The sequence below is a fragment of the Tenrec ecaudatus genome, chromosome 12 (assembly GCF_050624435.1).
Source record: "Tenrec ecaudatus isolate mTenEca1 chromosome 12, mTenEca1.hap1, whole genome shotgun sequence".
NCBI lineage: Eukaryota > Metazoa > Chordata > Mammalia > Afrosoricida > Tenrecidae > Tenrec > Tenrec ecaudatus.
This window is the reverse complement of record NC_134541.1, coordinates 67,646,904-67,668,869: the sequence shown is the minus strand read 5'-3', so window position 1 is coordinate 67,668,869 and position 21,966 is coordinate 67,646,904. Positions and strand designations below refer to the sequence as shown.

Here is a 21,966-nt window from a genome sequence, read left to right as displayed (position 1 = left end):
ACAGTTCCAAACTCTCAGTGGGGGAAAGAGGAGGCTTGTCCCTCCCACAGCGATTTACGGTGTTGGAGACCCAAAGGGGCACCTCTACTCCGTCCTATCAGGTCATGATAGTCGGAATCAGCTCGATGGGCCGAGTCTGGAGGTTTGGGGTCACGGTGCTTCCCTCAGGCACCTTTTGTTTCTGGTCTGAACGGCCCCAGTCACTCCAGTTGTCTTCGAGGACTCCAAGTCACACTGCGCACCTCGCCACGGTGGTGGTGGGGAGACAGAAGTGGGAGAAAGGTCTTTTGCTCACAAGGAAGTTAATATTTAGTGAAGACAAACTAAAAGCAAATAATTTCATACCTACACAACTATGACAAAGTCTATGAAATAAATAGGAAAAGTACAGTTAGAAATTACGACAAAAATGTCTGATGGAGATGAGAGTGGGGGTGCCAAGGAGGCTTTATTTGAGGGAGTGCCGTGTAAACATGAGAGAGCAGAGGTCTAACCTTAAGACAGCAGAGGTCTAACCTTACAACCGCAGAGGTCTAACCTTAAGACAGCAGAGGTCTAACCTTAAGACAGCAGAGGTCTAACCTTACAACCGCAGAGGTCTAACCTTAAGACAGCAGAGTCTTACCTTAAGACAAGCAAAGTCTTGGTGCACACAGAGCCTGACAGGTCAGTGTGAGGAGCACAGCGTGGGAGAGGGGAAGGTGTATGCGACGCAACTGAAGGTGTGGGCTGAGGCCAGGAAGATCCAGTGGGGCCTTGAGACCACCGACCAAATTCCACATTTTATCTTAAATGCCGTAGAAAGGCACAGCTTCAATACCTGGCTGTTTTACCTCTACCTGCATCCCAATTCCTCAGTATCTCTCAACATGCGAATAGCATGTTCAAGGTGTAGGCTTTTTAAAGCACAGGCTTCAATAAAACTGGTTGGTTGTCATGCTGTTTCTTAAACATAGCCAAAAAGCATAATTCATTTTTATACTGAGGGATTGAAACGAAATAGAAAACAGATTTTTTTCAGATGAACTACTGACAGATCATAGCTATTCTGCATTATTTTAACTCCCCATAACCACAACTAAAATATAGAATTTTATCTATATTAAATTGGAAATGGCACATGTCATTTCATTTTTAAACTTCATTTTTATCCTATCATAACCCGAGCTGACAATTTTCATGATTCTTGTACCTCCTCTACCGGGATCCCAGCCTGCCAATGGGGCTTACTTACCTTCAACAACGTCCCTCTTGTAATCACTGTCATTGTCACTGTCTGTTGGCCGATAGTAGATATAAAATCCTTGAATGGGAGTGTTATTGTTACTGGATGGAATGTACTGAAAACAAATAAAAAACAAGAGAAGCAAAAGCTTGTTAAAAACAAATCGACCATAAGTATAATTCTCACATCCATTAAGATTTGTCTTTTTGACAATGTGTTTCTACTTTATTTTAAAAACGCCATTGATAATCATTTTTATTTAGTTAACTACTTTAAAAGGCAACTAGGAGAGCTGAACATAAAAATGAAGCAACATATGTCACTAAAATAAAAAATAATATTTGTTCAAAATGCGTAAATTATGCAAATGGAAGCATTAGGATGCTAGCCAAAGAGATCATTTTATCTTCAGATACATAGTTGTGTTCTTCAATTCCCCAAAATCAAACATTTAAAAACTTGCTGTTCACAGTTTTGTGCTGGGAGGATATTACAGTTATTTTTAACATGCCCCGAACCGAAGATGTTCTAATTGGAGAAGGTGTTTCACTCACCGTCCACTTCAACATGATCTCAGTATCACTGACGGCTTCTGTGTGTGCAATGTGAGGCCCAGTTATCGGACGGTTGGAAAAGCGGGTGGAGAACCCAGCTACTTGGTACGGTCGAGACGCCGAGCTCCGGAAACTCTCACCGTAATGGTTGATGGCAATGACCCTGAATCTGTAGGTTGAACCTTTCGGGGAGTTAAGAAAAAAACACACAACTTTCAAACATTCTAAGAAGACAAGGAGAGGTACAAAAAATCTGATAATAGTGTTTGAATTTCTACCTATGCTAACAAAACATTCTAAACTTGCCTAACTCGCCAACTTCCATCAACTGGACGTGGCTGCTCAAGGTCCTGGAGTCAATATTCCAAGGCTGTACTAGGATACAGTGGGAAAGATGCTATGAAAGAGAACAATGTCTACTGTCAAGGGATAGGCAGAGAATAAGAAGGAGAAGCCACATGTTTTCTCTTTTGATCAGATTACTTTAAAGGCATACCATCGAATACAGTATTAATTGTGCTACCTGTCCTCCAAACTAGGTTATTTTTGCTTTCAAAGAAACAACAGAAGCTTCATACAAATGTGCTTTATACAATGGATGTATGTATGGATTGTGATAAGAGTTGTATGATCCCCCAATAAAATGATTAAAAAAAAAGAAACAACAGAAGCAAAGTTAATATGTGTGAGTGATAGCGGACATCATTCTGTTAAAGGATATGACAAACATAATTTGGGAGCAACATCAAAAATAAACTAAAAAAGCCCAGACAAACAAAAACCATTGTGCGGTCACACACATATGTGTATAGGCATATAGGATAAGTCAAAAGTATTGCTCCTCGTGTCCCAGTTGATACGTGGGTGGGTTCAGGGATTATCTACAAGAATCTTTGGGGGACACCTTACTCCAGCTACCCGACGTATCCTTGATACTGCCCCTTCAGAATATTTTGTTCCCCAAACACAAAGAGCACCGTCATTTTGATGTGGTATAAATCCTAGAGTCCAGCATTCTTTTGGGAAGGATTAGTGCGGTGAAAACACCCCCTTCAGAGGGGCAGAGCTCTAGAAAGGTTGAGAAACAACGGCTTAGCTTCACACTTTGATATTTTTATTTAATAATGATTTCCAAGACTTTTTCACTTCCTCTCATAGATGTGCAGTATCTGCATGTACAGGTATGTGTGCACATGCATGCATATTCATGGAGGACACACTTATAGATACTTCTTAGATACAACCAAACCCCTTGCTAGACTGGTTTTCTCAATTTGAAGGCCTAGGACCTTAACCTCATGGGACAATTCAGCCCATGGACACAATAGGTCTTACAATGGACGCTCTCTCGCAGTAAAGAGTAGCTAGCATCTGAGGTCTTAAAGGCTGGCAAGGAGCCAGCTCAGATGCAACAATTATCTTCTACTCATTAGCAGCAAAAGAGAAAGAAGGAACCAAGCGTCTTTCAGGAAAAAGTAGTCTATAGGGTTAACAGTCCATACAAAACACAAGGTCAGCTACCCTGAGACCAGATGCTGGTGCCTGGCTACCACTACTAACCTTCTGATCTGGACCACAACAGACGAGCGTGGAAAGACTAGAGAAAAAGACAGCAGAACTCAAATCCTTAGTAAGCCCAAATTTACTAGATCTGTTGGGACTAGAGGACTCCCTGAGTCTATCAGGCGGACATGCTCCTGCTTTTTAAACCTTGAACCCCCAAAGTCCCGAGATAACTTTTTAGTGAAGTCACAGATTGGCACAGGAAAGAAAGGATTATTACTCAGAAGGACAGCAGTGTATTAAAAAAAAAAATCTACGTGAGCTCAAAAGTCAACACCTTAAGACAGGCTCCAACTTAAAGGCATATCCGAGCTATAACAAACTGGATTTAAAATCATCTTTATCATTAGTAATGTGTTCTATACACAATGTTGCATCATGGAATTTATTGATGTTATCCTATTCACTCACAGATGTTCAAAGCTCAGATTTATAAAAATTCTGATAATGAAAGGCAATGATCCTTAAAATTAAGAAAAAATGGGTCATAACTTTCATTAAAATTGAGTTATGATAGACTCATCAGACTGATGTGTCTGCACTCTACACAGATGAGAAGGCAGAGTGGGGCTGGGAGGTGACGAGAAACTGAAGCACTGGGACAGAATGATCGGAACACATTTAAAGGGAATGCTGGCGTGTTGTGAAAAACGGAACTAATTCTGTACAGTAACTGTCAAATGAGAACCCAATTTTCTGTGCAAACTTTCACAGAAAATAAAATAGCGATATATATGCATACATTTATATCACTTTTTGTTACACACACACACATATATATTTGTATAAAACAATCTGAAACCTAGCAGTAGAGGTTAAATATGTAGTATATTACATAGCTATTAGAAATTGAGTTTTTGGTACAACTTTAAATGATATTGTAAAACCTGTACAATATAATATAGAGGAATGAGCATAACAAACAATATGGCATAATCTGATTTACACTAAAAAGAAAATTCAGGTGAGAAAGCAATGCAGCAAAATATAAACAATGGTGATGACTTCTGGGTAGATGGATCCCAATAGATTATTGTTTATGTTTTATTTTCCAAATTTTATTTAATAAGCACATATTAATTCAACAATTAAAAATATATAAGAATTTGGAAAATGATGCATCTAAAATTGGCACTGATGAGAAAAACAAACATTTGGATAGAATTACCTCGCTCTAAACTACGAACTTCAACAGAAAGCTTGGAAGGAGGGATATCTTCAGCAGCCACGAGCCAGGCACTGCTCCGTACCCGCTTATACTCCACCTTAAAGGCAGTGATGGGTGAACCCCCATTTGCCCGAGGGATCCAAGTGACGTATACCGAGGTTTCTGATGCTGTGGAGATGGTGGGTCGGTCGGGGGCCTCTGGCACTACAAACAGAAACATTCATTTTCATAACTCGTGCTGTTCGGGGCAAAAAAATACCTAATGAGATTGGCAGACTGTTGCTAAGTGCAGATGCTTCTGGTGATAAGCAGCTAACTACGTCATTCTCTCGACTTTTATATATGCCTGAAATTCACTGTAAAATGCAAAGAAGATTAACTTCAATAAACAAAAGGTCTAAAGATCTCTCTTTATTAAAGGCCCTTCATCAAACTTTTGCCAGAGAAGCAAAATGCTATACTGTAGGAAATACAGAGAAATCGAAAGCTCACAGCTAAAATTATGTTTATGCAATCATTGGTTGGTATTTCAAACTGACTGAATGTGTAATTTACAATCAATATCCACAGTTATGTTACCTCATTTAAATATTTTTCTATATTCATCCAAGCTGCGTAAAACACATTCACCAAGCCAATGCACATATAATTAGCAATTACTATTACATCTTATCTTAACACACCTCTGGGCTTTAGAAATGCTACTCCCAAATACATCTTGCAAGCAGTAAATAGAACTAAAACCAATACTGTAATAACGGGAAGACCATGCTGCTCAGGATGAAAGCAGAAAGGATGCTATATAAAAACTGATGAATAACATGAACATGTAGAAAAATCACCACAGAGGACTAATGTCTATCAGTTTTCAGACAGGAGAGCAGTGTTCCAATATACAAAGCAGACTGCCTGGCCCTAGTGTTGCCGGGCGTAAGTTCAGCTGCGTGGATCACAGAGTTACCTCCTCTTCTGATGGGGCCATTTTGTGGCTCTAGTGGGCTTCCTAATTGGCCCTCGTAAGGATGAGTTCTGCTAGTTTGGAGGGCATGTATGGTGATCACACTGCCACTTAGTCACCTGCCATTCTGCTTGACTTTGATCGGCTGTGGAGTCTGCAAATGTGAGCTTATTCACAGACAGACTGCCTACCTTTTAGCATGCTGAGGTATCAAGTTTCCAGAACTGGAACATTAAGTCATGATTACATTATTTGGCTGAACCTCAAGCAAAACCTCTTCAAACCAGAATATATATGTATATATGTATGTATGTATGTATGTATGTATGTATGTATGTATATGTATGTTGTTGTCATGGACCATTAAGGGGACTGTGACTCATGGCAACCCTTTGCCCCAAAGAACAAAGCACTGCCCGGTGTTGCTGCACCACCACCACCACCCTCGGTATGCTTCAGCTAGGGCTCCTCTTCCAGCACTACATTGGGTAACATTTAGTTGGGATGCTTACGAGCTTCACTGGCTCATATTTGGAAGTAGATTGTCAGGCTCTTCTTCTTAGTCTGTCTTAGCCGAGACGCTCTACTAAAATGTGTCCGCCCCGGATGATCTGGCTGATACTGGACATACTGGTAGGGCGGCTCCCAACATTCGAACCAACTCTAGCCACTTCAGTAAGACCAACTGACGGAGGACAGGTGGACTACAAATAGAAAGGCTGAAAGGCGCTGAATACTTGTATGAGGGAAACTATGGCAAGTTAAACACAAGTTGCTGAAGGGTGTGTGTGTGTGTGTGTGTGTGTGTGTGTGTAACAGACAACTTGAGTAATACTTACTGTATTCCTTTTGAGTTAGAAAGCAATGGAAACAGAATGGATAGAACTGTTAGTAAAACCTTTTTAAAATGAGACAACCGGAGAACTTCCTTACATTTAAATGAAGTAAAACTCATCACCCAATCATTTGCAACTTAAAACAAGCAACCATTTAAGTGAGGTGTCAGCTAATTGCACACGGAAGAAGTACACCAGCGTGTGTGATCCAAAGATGGTAAATAATAAAACTCCAGATAGAAGGAGGGATCTGTATTAGAGCTTTTTATTTGTGTGTGTATGTGTGTGTGTGTGTGTGTGGTTTAGTAAAGGAAAAAAAAATTCATTACAAAAAAGGGACAACCAAATGTGGAAAGAACTTGTGTATGAAGAAAAAAACACCAACCATTCTTAGAAGACAAAGCTTCTAGTTTTCTTATTCCATTTGATTACAAAATGCAAACATTTGTATAGTTCGTTACTACAGACACCTTTATTGCTATTCAGAGCATAGGCAGATCTCACAGAGGTAGATAAAGACCTGATTTGTGGTAGCAACGTTTTGTCTTCCTATGCCAGGTAAAAAAGGACACAGAATCAAGTTCCCTCCATAGATCCTGTTCTCACAAGCCTTCTCCTGTGTCTTCTGGAGCAAGTATAACCTACCTGGAAAACAATGGACATTCTCCCTGTCCACAAAAACCTATCCTCTGAGGTACAATGAAGTGCGCCTTTGTCCCTAATTCTTGTCTACCCCTTGGCACCCAAAGCTTCTGTTCCATTCCCTCTGGTTTATGAGGAGCAAATTACAGCTAAAGCCTCAACACATTCACTGCAAACACGGGCTTCTCTGGAGCAAGATTCTGATGTTTAATGAGTCTTTGCTTATAGCTAAAGCTTTCCCACACACATTTTACACACATGTGACTTCTACCAAGTGTGTCTTCTGGTGGGAAAGAAAATCTGGTTAGTGAGTAAAGCCTTGCCCACATTCTTAATACCAAAAGTGGCATCTCCTGACTATGTCCTCTGGTGTCAAGATTTGATTTCACCAATGAGCTTCACCTACACTCCTTACACCTGGGGCTCCATAGTCTCCCTCCTCTACTCTCTGATGTGTGATGACAGCTGACTCAGAGCTAACTCATCACCCATAATCCTTGCCCATGTAAGGTTTCCCACCTGAGTGTATCGGTGTTTGCTGACATGTGACTTTTGACCACCGCCATGTCGCCCACACTTACACACATGCTGCTTGTCTCCTGATATGTCCTCTGGTGTGGGAGATGTGACTTCTTGATGAAACCATGCCCACACGACTAGCATTCACGTGGCTTCTCCAAGTGCATCGGCTGAAGTGCAACGGGAGCCTCGCCCACAGTCTCTGCTTTCGTAAGGGTTCTCAGCTGAGTGTGTCCTCTGACGTGTGGGGAGATGTGATTTTCGGATAAAGCCTCGCCTGCATTCCATACACACATGTGATTTCTCCCCTGAGTGTATCTTCTGGTGGGTGATGAGGACTGATTTGCAGGTAAAGCCTTGCCAACATTCTGAACACAGATAAGATTTCTCCCTCGAGTATGTCCTTTGGTGTTTGATAACATGTGACTTAGCTTACATTCTGAGGAAAAGGTTTGTAGATGGGGTGGATGATGGTGAAAGACCTACGTTCCCAGGTGGATTACGCCTCTGGTGAATTCATCCTGCCCACTGACCTTGACCAGGGGTGTGAACAGCCTTGGCACAGACTGCATCGGCAAGTGGATGAGGGCAGACGTAGCTCGGTTCACATTTAACACCTTGTCAATCGTTCTCCCTTTTGACCCAATAACATTTGTTCTGGTTCTTACTGGTTTCTTATTTATTTTTATAAATCATTTTACTGGGGGGCTCTTACAGCTCTAATAACAATCCATACATCAATTGTATAAAAAACATTTGTGCATATGTTGCCATTATTTTCAAAACATTTTCTTTCTACTTTAGTCCTTGGTATAAGCTCCTCTTTTCTCCCTCCCTCTCTCCCTTCCTCCCTCCCTCATGAACCCTTGATACATTATAAATTATTACTTTCATATCTTACACCATCTACTGTCTCCCTTCACCCACATTTCTGTTGTTTGTCCCCCTAGGAGGGGGCGCTATACGTGGATCACCCTGATCAATCCCTTTTCTCCTCCTCCCCTCACCTTCTTCCCCATCCTCATGGTATCACTACTCCCATTACTATTCCTGAGGGGTTTATCTGTCCTGGATTCCATGTGTCGAGAGCTCTTATCTGTACCAGTGTACATTCTCTGGTCCAGCTGGATTCGCAAGATAGGACTGGGGTTATGCTAGTGGGGGGAGGAAGCATTAAAGAACTAGAGGAATGTTGTGTATTTTATTGGTGCTATACTGCACCTTGGCTGGCTTGTCCCTTCCTTGTGACCTTTTTGTGAGGGATGTCCAGTTGTCTACAGATGGGCTCTGGGGCTCCACTCCGACCCCACTTGTTTGCACTGATACCGTGTCTTCTGATGCCTGATACCTGATCCCATGATTAACAATGATCCCACTGTCCCATAATCACACAGGCTGGTGTGCTTCTTCCATGTGGGCTTTGTTTCCTCTGAGCTAGATGACTGCTTGTTTACTTTCAAGTCTTTAAGACCCCAGACGTTTAATCTTTTGATAGTCAGGCACCATCACCTTTCTTCATCACATTTGCTTATGCACCCATTTTGACCTCAGCTATCATGTCCGGAAGGTGAGCATCACAGAATACCAGGTCATTAGAATAAAGTGTTCTTGCATTGAGAGAGGACTTGAGTAGAGGTCCAATGTCCGTCTGCTACCTTGATACTTAACATATAAATATATGTTTATAGACCTATGTCCATATCATTAGATATTAATATATTTACATATATACATGCCTAAATTTATAGCTCTATAAATGCCTTTTTCCTCCTAGTTCTTTCCTCTATTTCCTTTTACTTTTCTCCGGTCCTAGTATCATGTTTGACCTTCATTCGGCTCTAATTCCTCTTGGTTATATTTTGTATTTGATCAAACCCCACCAGGCGTTCTATGCCCTCCTAGCCATTGATTTTAGATCTCCTGTTGTTTCCTTGCCCCTGGGTTTATTGGCTCCCCTCTCCCTTTCCCCCACCTCTCCCAGGCCCCTCTCCCCCTCTCACCCCCAGGAACTGTAGGGTCTCATTGCTTTCTCCTCGGGATTGTATATCTTGCCTATCTTATATATGGACATGAAAAAAAAAGGGGGCCTATAAATAGTTCCAGGTCTGCTGACCCTTATGTTTTCTGATCAAGTCTGATGAGGTGCCAAGCCCTGCCCTCCCAAGTCTGAAGTCCATTTTCGGGATTATATTGCTTTGCTCTCCTTGCTGCTTACTTCCTGTTGTGCCCTGGTGTGTGTGTTTTTGTGGCAGGTGTGGGGGTGGTGGTGGAGTGGTGGTCAGACCGGGCATAATTCCCACAGCGTCTCCAGTACTGTCCCCTACAGCAGTGTGGGTCAGTGAGGGGACATCATGTCTCATGATGGGGTCCCCCTATGGTCCTCTCTGTCTTGGCTGCTCCAAGAAGGAACGTCTTCCTTGGGGTTTGGTGGGCCAGGATGCAGTCCACTCTCTCTCTCTTTCTCTCCTTCCCTCTTAGTTTCCTCGTGTGTGGTCTGGGCAGAACTGCCACTCTCCCCGGGCTGTATCTTCAGTGCTGTCTGCTGTAGTGCAATTTTTATTTTTGATTGATTGAATTTGCTATTGTTATTGGGTTGTTCCCTACCACCCTTTTTGGTATGCTTTTCTTGATATGAAATCCAGCATGGGTAAAGCTATATAGACAATAATTGGATTAGTAATATATTAGGATTATGGCAGGGAAGTCAGAGTGTATTGGGGAGCTAATAATGGGAACAATGAAGAAAATATTCTAAATTTTAAATATTCTAAAATTCATTGTTGTGATGATTGTGCAACTCTTTTTAATATGTTGAAACTATTGAATTGTCTGATATGTAAAATATATGTCAATAAAACTGTTAGGTTTTTTTGAAAGATATCAAGGTTTCCTATATGCACAAAAAATAATAAATGGCAAATTAACTGTCATATACATGCCATTTTCCTACTTTTTATGGCATCTTAGTCCTGCAGACAATGTTTTGCCTTAGTAATTGAGTGCTACAGAAATGCTAACCTTGTGTCTAACTACCATTGCTTCGGAAACAGTACTCAGGTACTTAAGTTTTTAACCTGTATAAATGAACATCTCATATATTTTAGTCTAAAAAGCTTTCCTATATATGTGCATTTTATTTTTCATCAATAGTATTTTAAATCTCTACCTTTGGCTAGATTAATTATGCTATTATTAAAATTACCAAATATTTCATGGAGATTAAATTATTTTTCAACAAACTGATAACGCTGCTCTAAAGTGGACCAGGGGTAGATATAAATTTCAAATATTTGAATGGATTTTGAGCTTATACTTAACCATAAACCCTAATCTAAGAACTACTAGTTTTTTTTTGTTGTTGTTGTTTTGAACTACTAGTTATTAAGATGTGGCCCTGTTCAACACTTGCCCTGACCTCATGAAGTGATTAATGTAGATATGGATGAACAGCAAAGTGTGTTGAAGAAGGAAGATGGTACTTGCCTATCAGAAATAAGTGTCTGTTCTTAAAGTTTTGTCTTACAACAACCAGTCCTTTAAGTCCATGTGATCAAAGGACTGTAAATAATGAAATCCAAGATCAGAGAAGGGAATTTTATTAGAGCTTAGATTTCCAGCACTTGGTTTACAGAAGGCTTTGGATGACAGTGAAAGCCGAAAATCCATTTACAGGGTCCCCATGCAGACTAAACCTCTACTGAATGCCCTTCCTCGGCCGCCGATTGGAGATGTGAACAGTCTTGCCCTTGGACTGAGTGCATTGGAAGGTGGACTACTGTAGATACAGTTAGGTTAAAATTTAACGTATTATGATGTTTTCCCTTTTAGCCTGTTTTAAAGGTGTTCTAGTTTCTATTATTGCCTGCCTTTTTTTGGATTGAGGCTTTTCTGTGTTTTACGTTGGATTGTTGGGTGTTTTTTTGCATAATTTTCTATAGAGAAATCTAAGATAGGTAATTCATAAAAACAGGAACTAGATGAATAGTTCCTTATGCTTATGGCAGGGGAGGTTGAGGGATATTGGGAAGTGAATAATAATGGGTACAAAAATATTTTAAAAGTTCTAAAACTGATTGTGATGGTTACTGCATCACTCTTCTAATATCTAAACGATTGAATCATATGCTGCATGGATTATATGCCAACAAAACAGTTAAAAGTAAATATTAAACCCAAACTATTTACCTTAAGACAAATAACTTCTTATAGCTATCACTGCCTAAAAAATGGAAAACGAGCTGATTCCAGGAACCCAAGTGGAAGGCGAATTTTGAGAATGTTGAGGGCAACGAATGTGTAGGTGTGCTTTACTCAATTGATGCATGGATTGTGATAAGAGTTGTATGAGCCCCAATAAAAAGATTTATGCAGATAAAAAAATAGAAATTTCTGATTTCTAAAACTAAATCAATAATCGCCACCTAAAAACTGTTACAACCTAAATCTTGACTGTCAGTTGCTCAAGTCACCTTTCTCCCTCTCATTCAATATAGATTCAACTCGCTGTCTCTGTCATGTGTGTCCTCCTCCGTTCACAATGACACGATCATTAGCTCTCTACTCTTATTATGTCATTCCTCCTTCCCCCTCCTTAAGCTCCTTTAGGGTTCTTTATAGATTTTAAGAACAAATCTAAAATTTAAGCGACTCATATAAGGCACCTATTCCCCTCTAGCCTTGTGTCCCTCAGCACCCAGGCCCCTTAAATGAAATCTCGAATCTCTAGGTGAAATCTACCATGTGACCCATCTGTCTCTTGGATCAAGGAACTGCCTGTGCCTACAGCACTTCTTTCCTGTTTCTTTATGGTTCCGGTTTTTGAGGTTTAGCTCTAGGAGCTGAAGTAAGCCCTTCTTATTGACCCCCTTCTATGCAACGTGGTATGACATTGATATAGCTCTTGTGATGTCACAATACCACAATATATCTCTTGTGATGTCTTCATAATAGCTAGTCAAAAGCATTGTTAGCTATTGTCACATTGGGCCCTGCCTCATGGCAACCACATCACAAGAGAACACGGACCACAAAGCGCCCACTGGCTGCGTTTCAGAAGTAAATCACCAGGTTTTTCTTCAAAGCCCTTCCTAGTCGGGAAGCTCTTCTGACACCCGGTTAAGCGTTACAGCTCCACGCAAGACGCCACTGACAGACAAGTGGTAGCGATGAATGAGGAAGCAAACCTCGGGGTCCCAGATGGAAGGCGAGCATGCGTTCACTGAGATTACCTTCTGTTTATCCAAAAATACACACTGGTTTGCTGCTACTGCTTTGTCAATATCATCCACTATATCATAAACTTCTTGAAGGTGCGAACTACCTAATCTATGCTGTTCCAATCTTCAGTCACATTTCTAATACGGTTTGATAAATAAACAGGAGGGTCTGTTTTGTTTCTCCACGGTCAGTTTTGCTCATTTCCATGTTGCTATTACATAAACAGTCTGGTTATGATAGTTGATATTTCCTCCCAGGTGAACGGACTGAAGTGAAAGAGGCTCTGTTGTTGAGAAGCAGCTCTCCGGTCTAAGTAATGCATGGAAAACTATAAAGAAGTGGAAAAGCTTGAAAATTCTCAGAGCTCCACAATGAAGGCTTAAGTCTTTCCCAGACGTAGTAGATCCCTTAAGCACAATCATCAAAAGCACAGTACGTTGCAATTACAGAACTGATAAGTGTGTAATTGAAACACTAAAAAGCAGTTTCTATAAATGTTTGCTGCCAAGACATTTAAAATTCATGAGACTAATCAGATTACCAACAACAACAAACAAAAACCTTAACTTTTATTAAGTTAGAAAAACGTAGTACCAGGAACCTTTTGAATGTGAGTTTATAACTTAAATACACAAATACCAAAAAATTGAAACAGGACTCTACCCCAAAATAATCTGAAGCAGGTCTGTCTCCCTTATAAACAACCAACAGGGCCAAAATGAAGCCCGCTCCTTACCGCCGCTGTGTCTAGAGGCGTCTGTAAGCACCACTCCAAAGTGGTCGCTTGCAGTCTCCGAGTCAGCAGGGGGCTGAGGGACTCCCACGGGCGGAGCAGGTGCCTGGGTGTTCTTGGTTGAGGCGGCCTTCTCTAGAAATGGTTTTTGAAAAACATCCTGTAACATAGCTTATGTATATGTAAAGCAAGAAAATAATATTTAGATGTAAATCTGCGAGCTTATCTGAACAGAGTCTGAATGTAAGGTTTACATTGTACATATTTAACAACTCTGAGGAACGAACTGCCTCGCCAAATGTCTGTGGTATCTTTAGAGGAAAGCCACCAATGTTAGTTTACACGTGGAAAAGAACAACACAATAGGAGAAGTCAGGAGATGGCGAGTTTCTTATGATAGATACTTAACTCCAAAATACAAAAACAGTATTAAAGCGCTTCTATTACGTTCCTTCACAGGTAACATAGTCTAAGTTTTAAAAAGTGAAACTGAATAATTTTTAAAAAGAATTCAAATCCATTCTTATTATCCACTACTTACAGGTTAGAAAGCGCTCTGGTGTGATGCACTATGCATGAGCTTCTACCACAAGGTCTGCGGTTTGAGCCCACCAGCCACTCAGCGGGAGGCAGATGAAACCCAAAGGGACAGCCCCACTCCGACCTTTGCAGTTCCTCTGGGTTAGAATCAACTTAAGGCAGTGAGTTTGGTTTTGGTCGTGGGTTAGGCCCCTTGCAAGACCAAGGACTGATTTTGGAAATTAACCCAAGATACGTTTAAAAAATGGGCAGCGCCAATAATTAGACAAAGGGCCTTCTTTTCGAAGCCAAGAGTTTTCTTCCCTATCACCGCACTTCCTTCTTATCAGAGCGCCATACTGAAATACACTTCTACTGAATCCCCTCTCTGCCATGAACGCCTTTTTATGTAGCGTCAAGCTACAATGGCATCTTTTCAAATAACGCTCACCTCACAGGCTACTCACAGAGAGAATGTTCTCTGTGTGTTCTCCTGGCCTGTTCTTTAGACTTCTTACACTGGTTGCCCTGCTAGTTCTAGTCTCTTTGCTGACACATTTGCTTCCCTACAATGTAAGGTCCTTATCAATCCTCCAAAACCAACTCATTGCAACCCTGGGCTCTGTGAGGCTCCTAGGGTTCCCGCACAGGCGCCTCCACCTTCTTCTGGTCTGTGCACGCGCGCGTCTCGCTGCTGAAAATGATCTTTCCCCAGGTCTCTGCAGGGCTTTCTACCTACCTGGCCTCAGTGAGGCCTGCTACAGCCACCTGCCTAACACTGTAACTCCAGTCCCCTAAGCCTCCTGCGTCACGTACCACTTTCTAATGTGCTTAGCACTTGGACGTAAATCACTCCCTACCGAAGCATAAGTTCCAAAGATGTTTGCCTATTGTGTTTTTGGCCTGGCACACAGGAGACATTCAGCAAATGTCAGCTGATTTAAATTTTGCCTTGTGGTATTTATGCATATGTATTAACTTCCTTAGAAAAATAAGTTCCATTAATGAACCTTGTCTTTTGTTTTCCCACTATCACCCACCTGAGTATCTTACGAGGGAGTACCCCAAAAGAACCAGAATTTTTTTCAAAGCTATGTATTTAAATTTTGGGGGTTGTTTTTTTAACAGAATAACTTTATCTCCTTCAAAGTACTCTCCATTACATGTAATACATCTGTCAACTCTGCAATTCCATTCCTGGAAGCATTTTTCAAATTCATCTGTTTGGATGGCTGGCAGTAACTCCCTCATTTTTTCCTTCACCTCTTCTATGTCATCCAATTGCTATCCTTTCATGTCCTTCTTCATTTCCAGAAACAAAGAAGTCGCACAGAGCACGGCTAGGTGAGTCTGGTGCGTAGGACCAGAGAGGCACGCTGCTTTTCGCCAGACACTGGCACAGAGGTAGCTGTGTGCGCAGGTGCATTGTCACAAGTGGCAAAGCCAGTCCCGTCTGCCACAGGCCAGCTTTTTTTTTTTTTTTTTTGGTTACACAATCATTTCAGAACCTCTAAATAGAAAGCTTGATTAACAATCTGACCTGGTAGAACAAACAACAAATGCATATACCCCTCACATTAAAAAAAAACCAAATGAGCAATAGTTTGGGGGGAGTACTCACTCCCTCATACATATCATAAGCTACCAATTTTTTTGTACACTGCACCACCCAAGGCCAATACTACAGTAAGCATGCTTACTCAATCTATATATGAGGATTTCTACGATCCATAGGGACTCATGCTAATTACTAAGAAGTTAACAACAAGAGAGCCAGCTCGTTCCCCGAAGGGCAATCATACTCACCTTTGCTAGTTCTGAAGGTTAGCATGGCCGGTTGTCCTTCTCCTGCTGCACTTCTCGCTACCATCAAAACTTCATAGAGACTGGATGGCTCCAGTTCTGCCAAATGGAGCTCATTCTCGCTTCCTGGGACTCGAACTGTGTGCCAGCTTCCCGCCACGCCAACAGCATCGTCCAGCTGCTCAGGGGAAAGTAAACCATAAAAACAGAACAGGAAGAGCAGAACAACTTCACTGTTCATTCATTCGTTTTCTGCCAAGCAATCGTTTGTTTGTTTTTTCCTCTCAGAACAACCTTTCTCTCAGACTTGAGAGTCCTCGCCGAGGAGGGCAAATGTTTAAGTAGTAAGCTGCTAACAAAAGGATGGGGACTGAATCTGCTCAAGGTGCCTCCTAATTCCCAAAGCTCACAGCCACGGAAAACTATGGAGCTGCTCTGCTTTGACACACGCGGGCTGCCATGAGTTCAAATGAACTTGTTAGGAACAGGTGTGGTAAATCTGGCCTACACATTTAATACACATTTGAATTTATTTAATCCAAGATGAATTTTGGAAAGTGGTATGGCATCATCAGTAAGAGACACACAAGATTACAATAAGAACTACAAGGAGACCTGTATCTGAACGAACAACTGAAGAATTCTCACTGTGAAAAGACTTGACCTTACCATGAACTTGTGGGCTCGCGCAAGCTATTTTACCTTCAAGTCTGTCCTCTGTACTTGTAATGGAGATAACAGCTCCTTCATGACTAAGTTAATGGAATAATAAAGTACAAATAAAATAACTTCATGGTAATATAAAAATACAAGATAAAATATATATTATATGTTTGTATAAAATGAGTCTACTGTATAATGATGTAGTGTATATCTTTCCAACATCTTGCTTAATGTCTTGGCACATAATTTCTGATTAATATGTGTTGGTGGAACTAAATTAAAAAGATCTAATAGGTTGTGTGTTGGTTAACAGAAACAAACCAACCAACAAAAAACCAAACAAACCAAAAAACAAATTCACTGCCATTGAGTTGATGCTGACTCACGGCATCCCTTGAGGACACAGGAGCACTGCCCTTGCCGGTTTCTGAGACCGTACCTCCTTATGGGAGTAGACAAACCTGAAACCTGTCTTTCTACCATGGAGCTGACTGGTGGTTTTGAACAGCTGACCTAGTGGTTAGCACGATGCCACCAGGGATCCAATGGTTAATAGAAAGAAGAGCTGAGTTACCTGGAGGTTTCAGGTTGGCTAAGATTACTAGTAAAATTTCATTTCTACAGAAATGAATCATCAGATTAAAAACAGTGCATAAGCTTTCAAATATTACAATGAAATGATAGATATCAAAACAAATTTTGGATAAAGAAAATTATTTATAAGCAAATCGCCTTCTGTAATATAGTGAATTACTTATGGTGCTTCTAGCCATAATCTTTGTAACTGCTATCAAATGACTAGTTAGGAATATGCCAATGTGAGGTGCCCACCAAGGAGACTAATAACTTGTTAATAATGTAAATAAGGGACATGGCACCCTGCGGGGTTGGAATCACGTAATAAGGTATATGGAACCCTAACGTGTGGATTGGTCAGTTGTGTCATCTCACTAGGCTCAAAATGAGCCCTCCCAGCGACGGAAAAGGAGGATCTCATTAGCACCAAGAAAGAAGAACAGAGGAGTCAAAGAACCTCTTTGGGGCCTAAGCTCCCTGTCCCGAACCTCCTCAATCCAAAAGACAAGAGAGGCACGGCCACACACAGAGAGCAAGGACAAGGTCAGAGAAACAGCAACTGTAGATGGAGCAGAACCAAGAGTGTGAGGCAGAGGAGGGAGCTTCCTGGCCCACACAGAAGAAAGCTGAGTGCATTTGGGCACGAGACTTGCTGGTCGAGTGGAGTGCCCATGAGCACATACTAGGGGCATGGGGAGGACTGGTTTTGCTAGCCCATGCAAGTAGAACTGAACATCTTCAGACCAACGCTTACTGGTGGAGCGAGGTGCCTCTGGACATGCATCGATCGACTTACACAGCTCTGTGACCCTCGTCCTAGCAGAGCAGAGGGCGTTGGCCTGCCTGCAGACACAAGCTGAGAAGAGGCAATTCTGTTCGAGGAGCTGTATCCTGGACATTCCCAATCTTGAATGTCACCTCCCTAACGAGCCCCGTAACTCGAAGTACGGCCTGTTGAAAGGAACTCTCACCCACAGCCAAAAACGCATAAAATGCCAAGAGGGAGAAAGAAAAGCGATGTCCATGTTCGCTTTAAGTGGGAGAGGGGGAGAGGTATATGTGGCCTGTGCCTCTTAAGAATCGGCCTTGGGTGGCTGATGCTGTTAGTCTTGATTCTCTCTCTCTTGGGAAGTTAGTGAGGGTCAGATATCATGTCCATATCATTCTTAGATTTCATTCATTCGTCCATTAAACAGAAAAGAGATCTTTCATTTTGCTCTAACATAAACTCAAAAATGGAAAACATTTTCTCAGAAACCAACTGACAGAGAACCAAGATTTACCAAAAATAAATGACCAAACAATCTAGGATTTTAATATAATAAAGGCAAGTAAAACCAGTTGACCTCGCGTTGATTACAAGTCATTGGTACTGAGAGTAGAAATGTGCTCCATTGGTCTTTCAATGGCTGATTTTACTAAGCAGATCACCAGACCTTTCTTCCATGGTGCCTCTGGATGGAGTGGACCCTCAAACCCTGTGGTTGGCAACCACACACATGAACCGCTTGCCACACCCTGGGCTACCAGACAATTAAGAAGCCAACTTGAAATTCAACGCATTATCAGCAATGCTGCCACACAACTTTGCTCAAACAGTTGTTGCTGATAAATCGTTCTGTTTGCTAGAGAATCTGCATTCTACTGTTCAAAGAGAAGAAATTATTATTTTTAAGTGGTTTTTAGAGGTTTATGCCCAAGAAGTTAGCATGTTTGCTAAAGAATAGCAAGAAGCTATTGAGTTCTCAGATCGCAATTTTAGGAGGGTTTTAATTAGATTTCATTCGTTGTGCTTTTATAAGATCGGGGAACCCAACAAGATTGCTGGCATACTTCTCACAAGCTCAGCCTCTTGTTCTATCCCTGGCACTCAGCAAAGGTAAAATGAGCATGTTTATATAAACAGTGCTGACTAAAAGATGTTAAAGGAGACAACATTACCTTTCGGTACTTCACAAAATAGGCATTGATTGGAAGCCCGCCATCCTTGCCAGGCCTCCAGACCAGGTTGTAGGTGTCTGGTGTCTGCGTCTGTGGCGGGCTCAGGATAATGGGGGCATCGGGAACAGAGGTACGACTAGCATTTTTCTCTGGTGACGATTCAGCTGTGCTGGAATGTAACTTCAATGGAGGTGAGCTTAAGAAGCCAGTTTCTGAGCCAATGCTCCTATCTCCGTGATCACTCTGAGTAGCATCCGACAGTGTCACTGTTTCCGCTTTTGTGTTTGTTTCCGAAGGAACTGCAGAGGGAGAGGGAAAAGAAGTAGCTTGAAAAACACTTGATCATTTCGGGGTCTTCTACACAGTGACACATGTCAAGTGTACTTTGAGCTCTAGAAGTTAAACATTTTGATCATCTTTTGTAGGGACATCAAATGCCAGTGGCAACCTCTTGTTCACAGTGGACCGAATGAACGATGTGAAAAACCAACACGTGGTAGAGTGGCTCGGTGGCTGAAACGATTCTATTTTTTCATTGCTCTTGGCGGGAATCCTCTTTTGAAAGAACAGTTTTCTACTTTCCCCTCATCGGATTTTAACCCGGGCACCATGAGGCTAATTCTATTGGTAAATTAAACATAATGGGTAACACATTCTTTCGGGACCGTGTGACCGAGACAGAAATCAAACAGCTAAGAGCTACTGTATGACTAGTTTCCATAGCGGTGTCCCAGAATTCCCTTCCTTGGGCAGTGCCCCTGAAAGCAGGCTGGCCCTGAGATTTGTGTTAAATAATAGAAGGCAGAGGTAAGGCTGTACCCAGCCTAGGTTCAAGCCCTAGAAGGCTTGGCAGCTCCATTTTTGTGTTCGATGAACCTAGCTACAACATGCAGATGGTCAAGCTTCTTGCCAGGTTGAGATTAGATAGATAGATAGATAGATAGATAGATAGATAGATAGATAGATAGATCAGTCTATCTATCTATCTATCTATCTATCTATCTATCTATCTATCTATCTATCTATCTATCTATATATATATATATATCTGAGAGAGATGTTTCCAGTCCCCACAAAGGAATGAGACATGTGAGTAAAGTCACTCTGGATATTCTAGCACCAGCAGCTACCTGTTACTCTGCATAATAGACCCAAAGTAAGATCAGTAGCAGAATTACCAGTTGCATCTGGTTAAAAGATCTTGGGGGTCGAGGTGGGGGTGGCTCTGTTAAGCTACTAGTCAGGCAGTTGGTTATGCAGCAGTAAATAACTGAAACACCTACTCCATGCATGGCAAACAAGATACATTCAAAGAGGAGGGGAAAATGAAACTGACAACCAGCACACACAAACAGCATTTACTTCTTCCCCAAACTTGTCCTCTTTGGGGATAAAACTGAACACTGGCTTAAAAATTATCAACCTAAAGAGAGAGAAAACAAGCCTTTATTTTATTTACTGCCAAAAGCATGTAGAATATTCAGAAGGGGGTAAATACAAATTTTGCCATGAAAAAATAAAAAGGTTTTAGCACATAGCTCATCCTCATCCCCCACCCAAAAATTCCAAACTAGTGATAGATACTTAAACAAACATGATCTCCTTCAATCCTCAAAAGAACATGTTTAGGTAGATAGGCTCCTAAGACATTAAGAAGCAACAGCTGGCAGAGGAATGTCAGAGGGCTCCTGTCAAATCAAACACATGTGGATTTGAACCATTTAAAAAGATCCCGCCTATCTATCTATCTATCTATCTATCTATCTATCTATCTATCTATCATCTATCTATCTAGTGTGCTAGCAATATGAGGGTTAGTAAAAAGTACTGCTACAAAACCCATAGAAACCTTTATGGAGGTAAGTATAAAAATCACAGAAACCTTATGTAGGTGTTATTTCAGTTCATATATGCCTGAGTTTACTCCAAACAAACCTCAGTTCACACGTCTCTGTAATTAGTAGGCAAGACTTCTCGGCAAGACCCTGTCAGTCTTGTTAGGGCGCCTGCAGATCAGCACTCCCATCGAAGCAGTGGCTGCTAACGGCATTTGCTAGGCCAGTTAAACTCAGGGCAGACAGGTCAGCTCAGGAGGTCATGCTGACTGTTTGCTGGGGCTCCAAGGGAGGGCTCTCAATATATTTTCTCAAAGAACACGGGGCAATCACAGGGGCCTCCTACAAGGAAATGTTCAGAAAATGGAAAACTGCACCGGTGAGAAAAGGGCCAGGAAAGGGGTCCCCAGGGTTTTTTCCCTCTCACGACCACACACCTGCTCATTCTTTGAGGGAAGCTAGGGCTGCCCTACAAGGATTTTGTTGGGAAACCTTACCCTTCCCACCCTACAGTTCTGACCTTGCCCATGCCGGCTTCTTTTTGTTCCTCAAACTCAAAAAGCATTGCAAAGGAGCAGGAATTAATTCCTTGGGAGCCCCTAACTGCCATCTAGCTTGGCGTGACTCTGTACACCTCTTCAGGGCAGAGCTGGTGAGAGGGCACCCCTTCCAGAAGGGCACACACCTCTTTCAGCAGCGCAGAGCTCGAGAGGGAACACGTGTTAGAGTTTTATGGTTTGTAGCAAGGCTTTTTGACTCACCCTCCTGTGTGCGCAAATGTATACAGTATTCCACTAACTCCTTTATTTTCAAATTCTTAAGCTTATCAAAATCAGTAACTACTTTTTTCTTCCCTAAGCCCAAGGTATGATTCCTTCTTTTGATGTACGGGATTAGAATTACAGTCTAATAAAAACAGAACCCCACTACCACCAAGTTGATTCCGGCCTTTTTTGGGCAGAGTAGAACTGTCCCACAGGGTTTCTGAGACTTTAAATATTTACAGGAGCAGCAGCCTCATCATTCTCCCTTGGACGTGGTGGTCTTAACTTAAGACCTTGCAGTTCCCACCTTCATGCTTAACCCAACGCCCCCCTCCATCGCACTGCCATGCAGACACAGCGAGTGATGCTGACTCAGAGAGCGAGCGGCTCCCTCATCCTCCTGGTACACCGCCAGGGCACTTTTGCTAATAGCAAAGTCACTGCCATCAC

The 21,966-nt window shown here is 41.7% G+C and overlaps 1 protein-coding gene across 2 annotated transcripts in view; it reads right to left on the bottom strand.

The window, feature by feature from the left end:
* Window positions 1-21,966, bottom strand: part of CDON (cell adhesion associated, oncogene regulated) — a 130,268-nt gene that overhangs the window by 28,701 nt on the left and 79,601 nt on the right. The window contains exons 9-14 of one of the 2 annotated variants that reach the window (XM_075564114.1): window positions 18,918-19,216; window positions 15,741-15,915; window positions 13,419-13,586; window positions 4,511-4,714; window positions 1,780-1,961; window positions 1,235-1,340 (exon numbers count right to left, since the gene is read on the bottom strand). In XM_075564114.1, the coding sequence (XP_075420229.1) occupies window positions 1,235-1,340; window positions 1,780-1,961; window positions 4,511-4,714; window positions 13,419-13,586; window positions 15,741-15,915; window positions 18,918-19,216 (1,134 nt within the window). The remainder of the gene's footprint in view (window positions 1-1,234; window positions 1,341-1,779; window positions 1,962-4,510; window positions 4,715-13,418; window positions 13,587-15,740; window positions 15,916-18,917; window positions 19,217-21,966) is intronic. The other variant, XM_075564115.1, reaches the window with a different exon arrangement.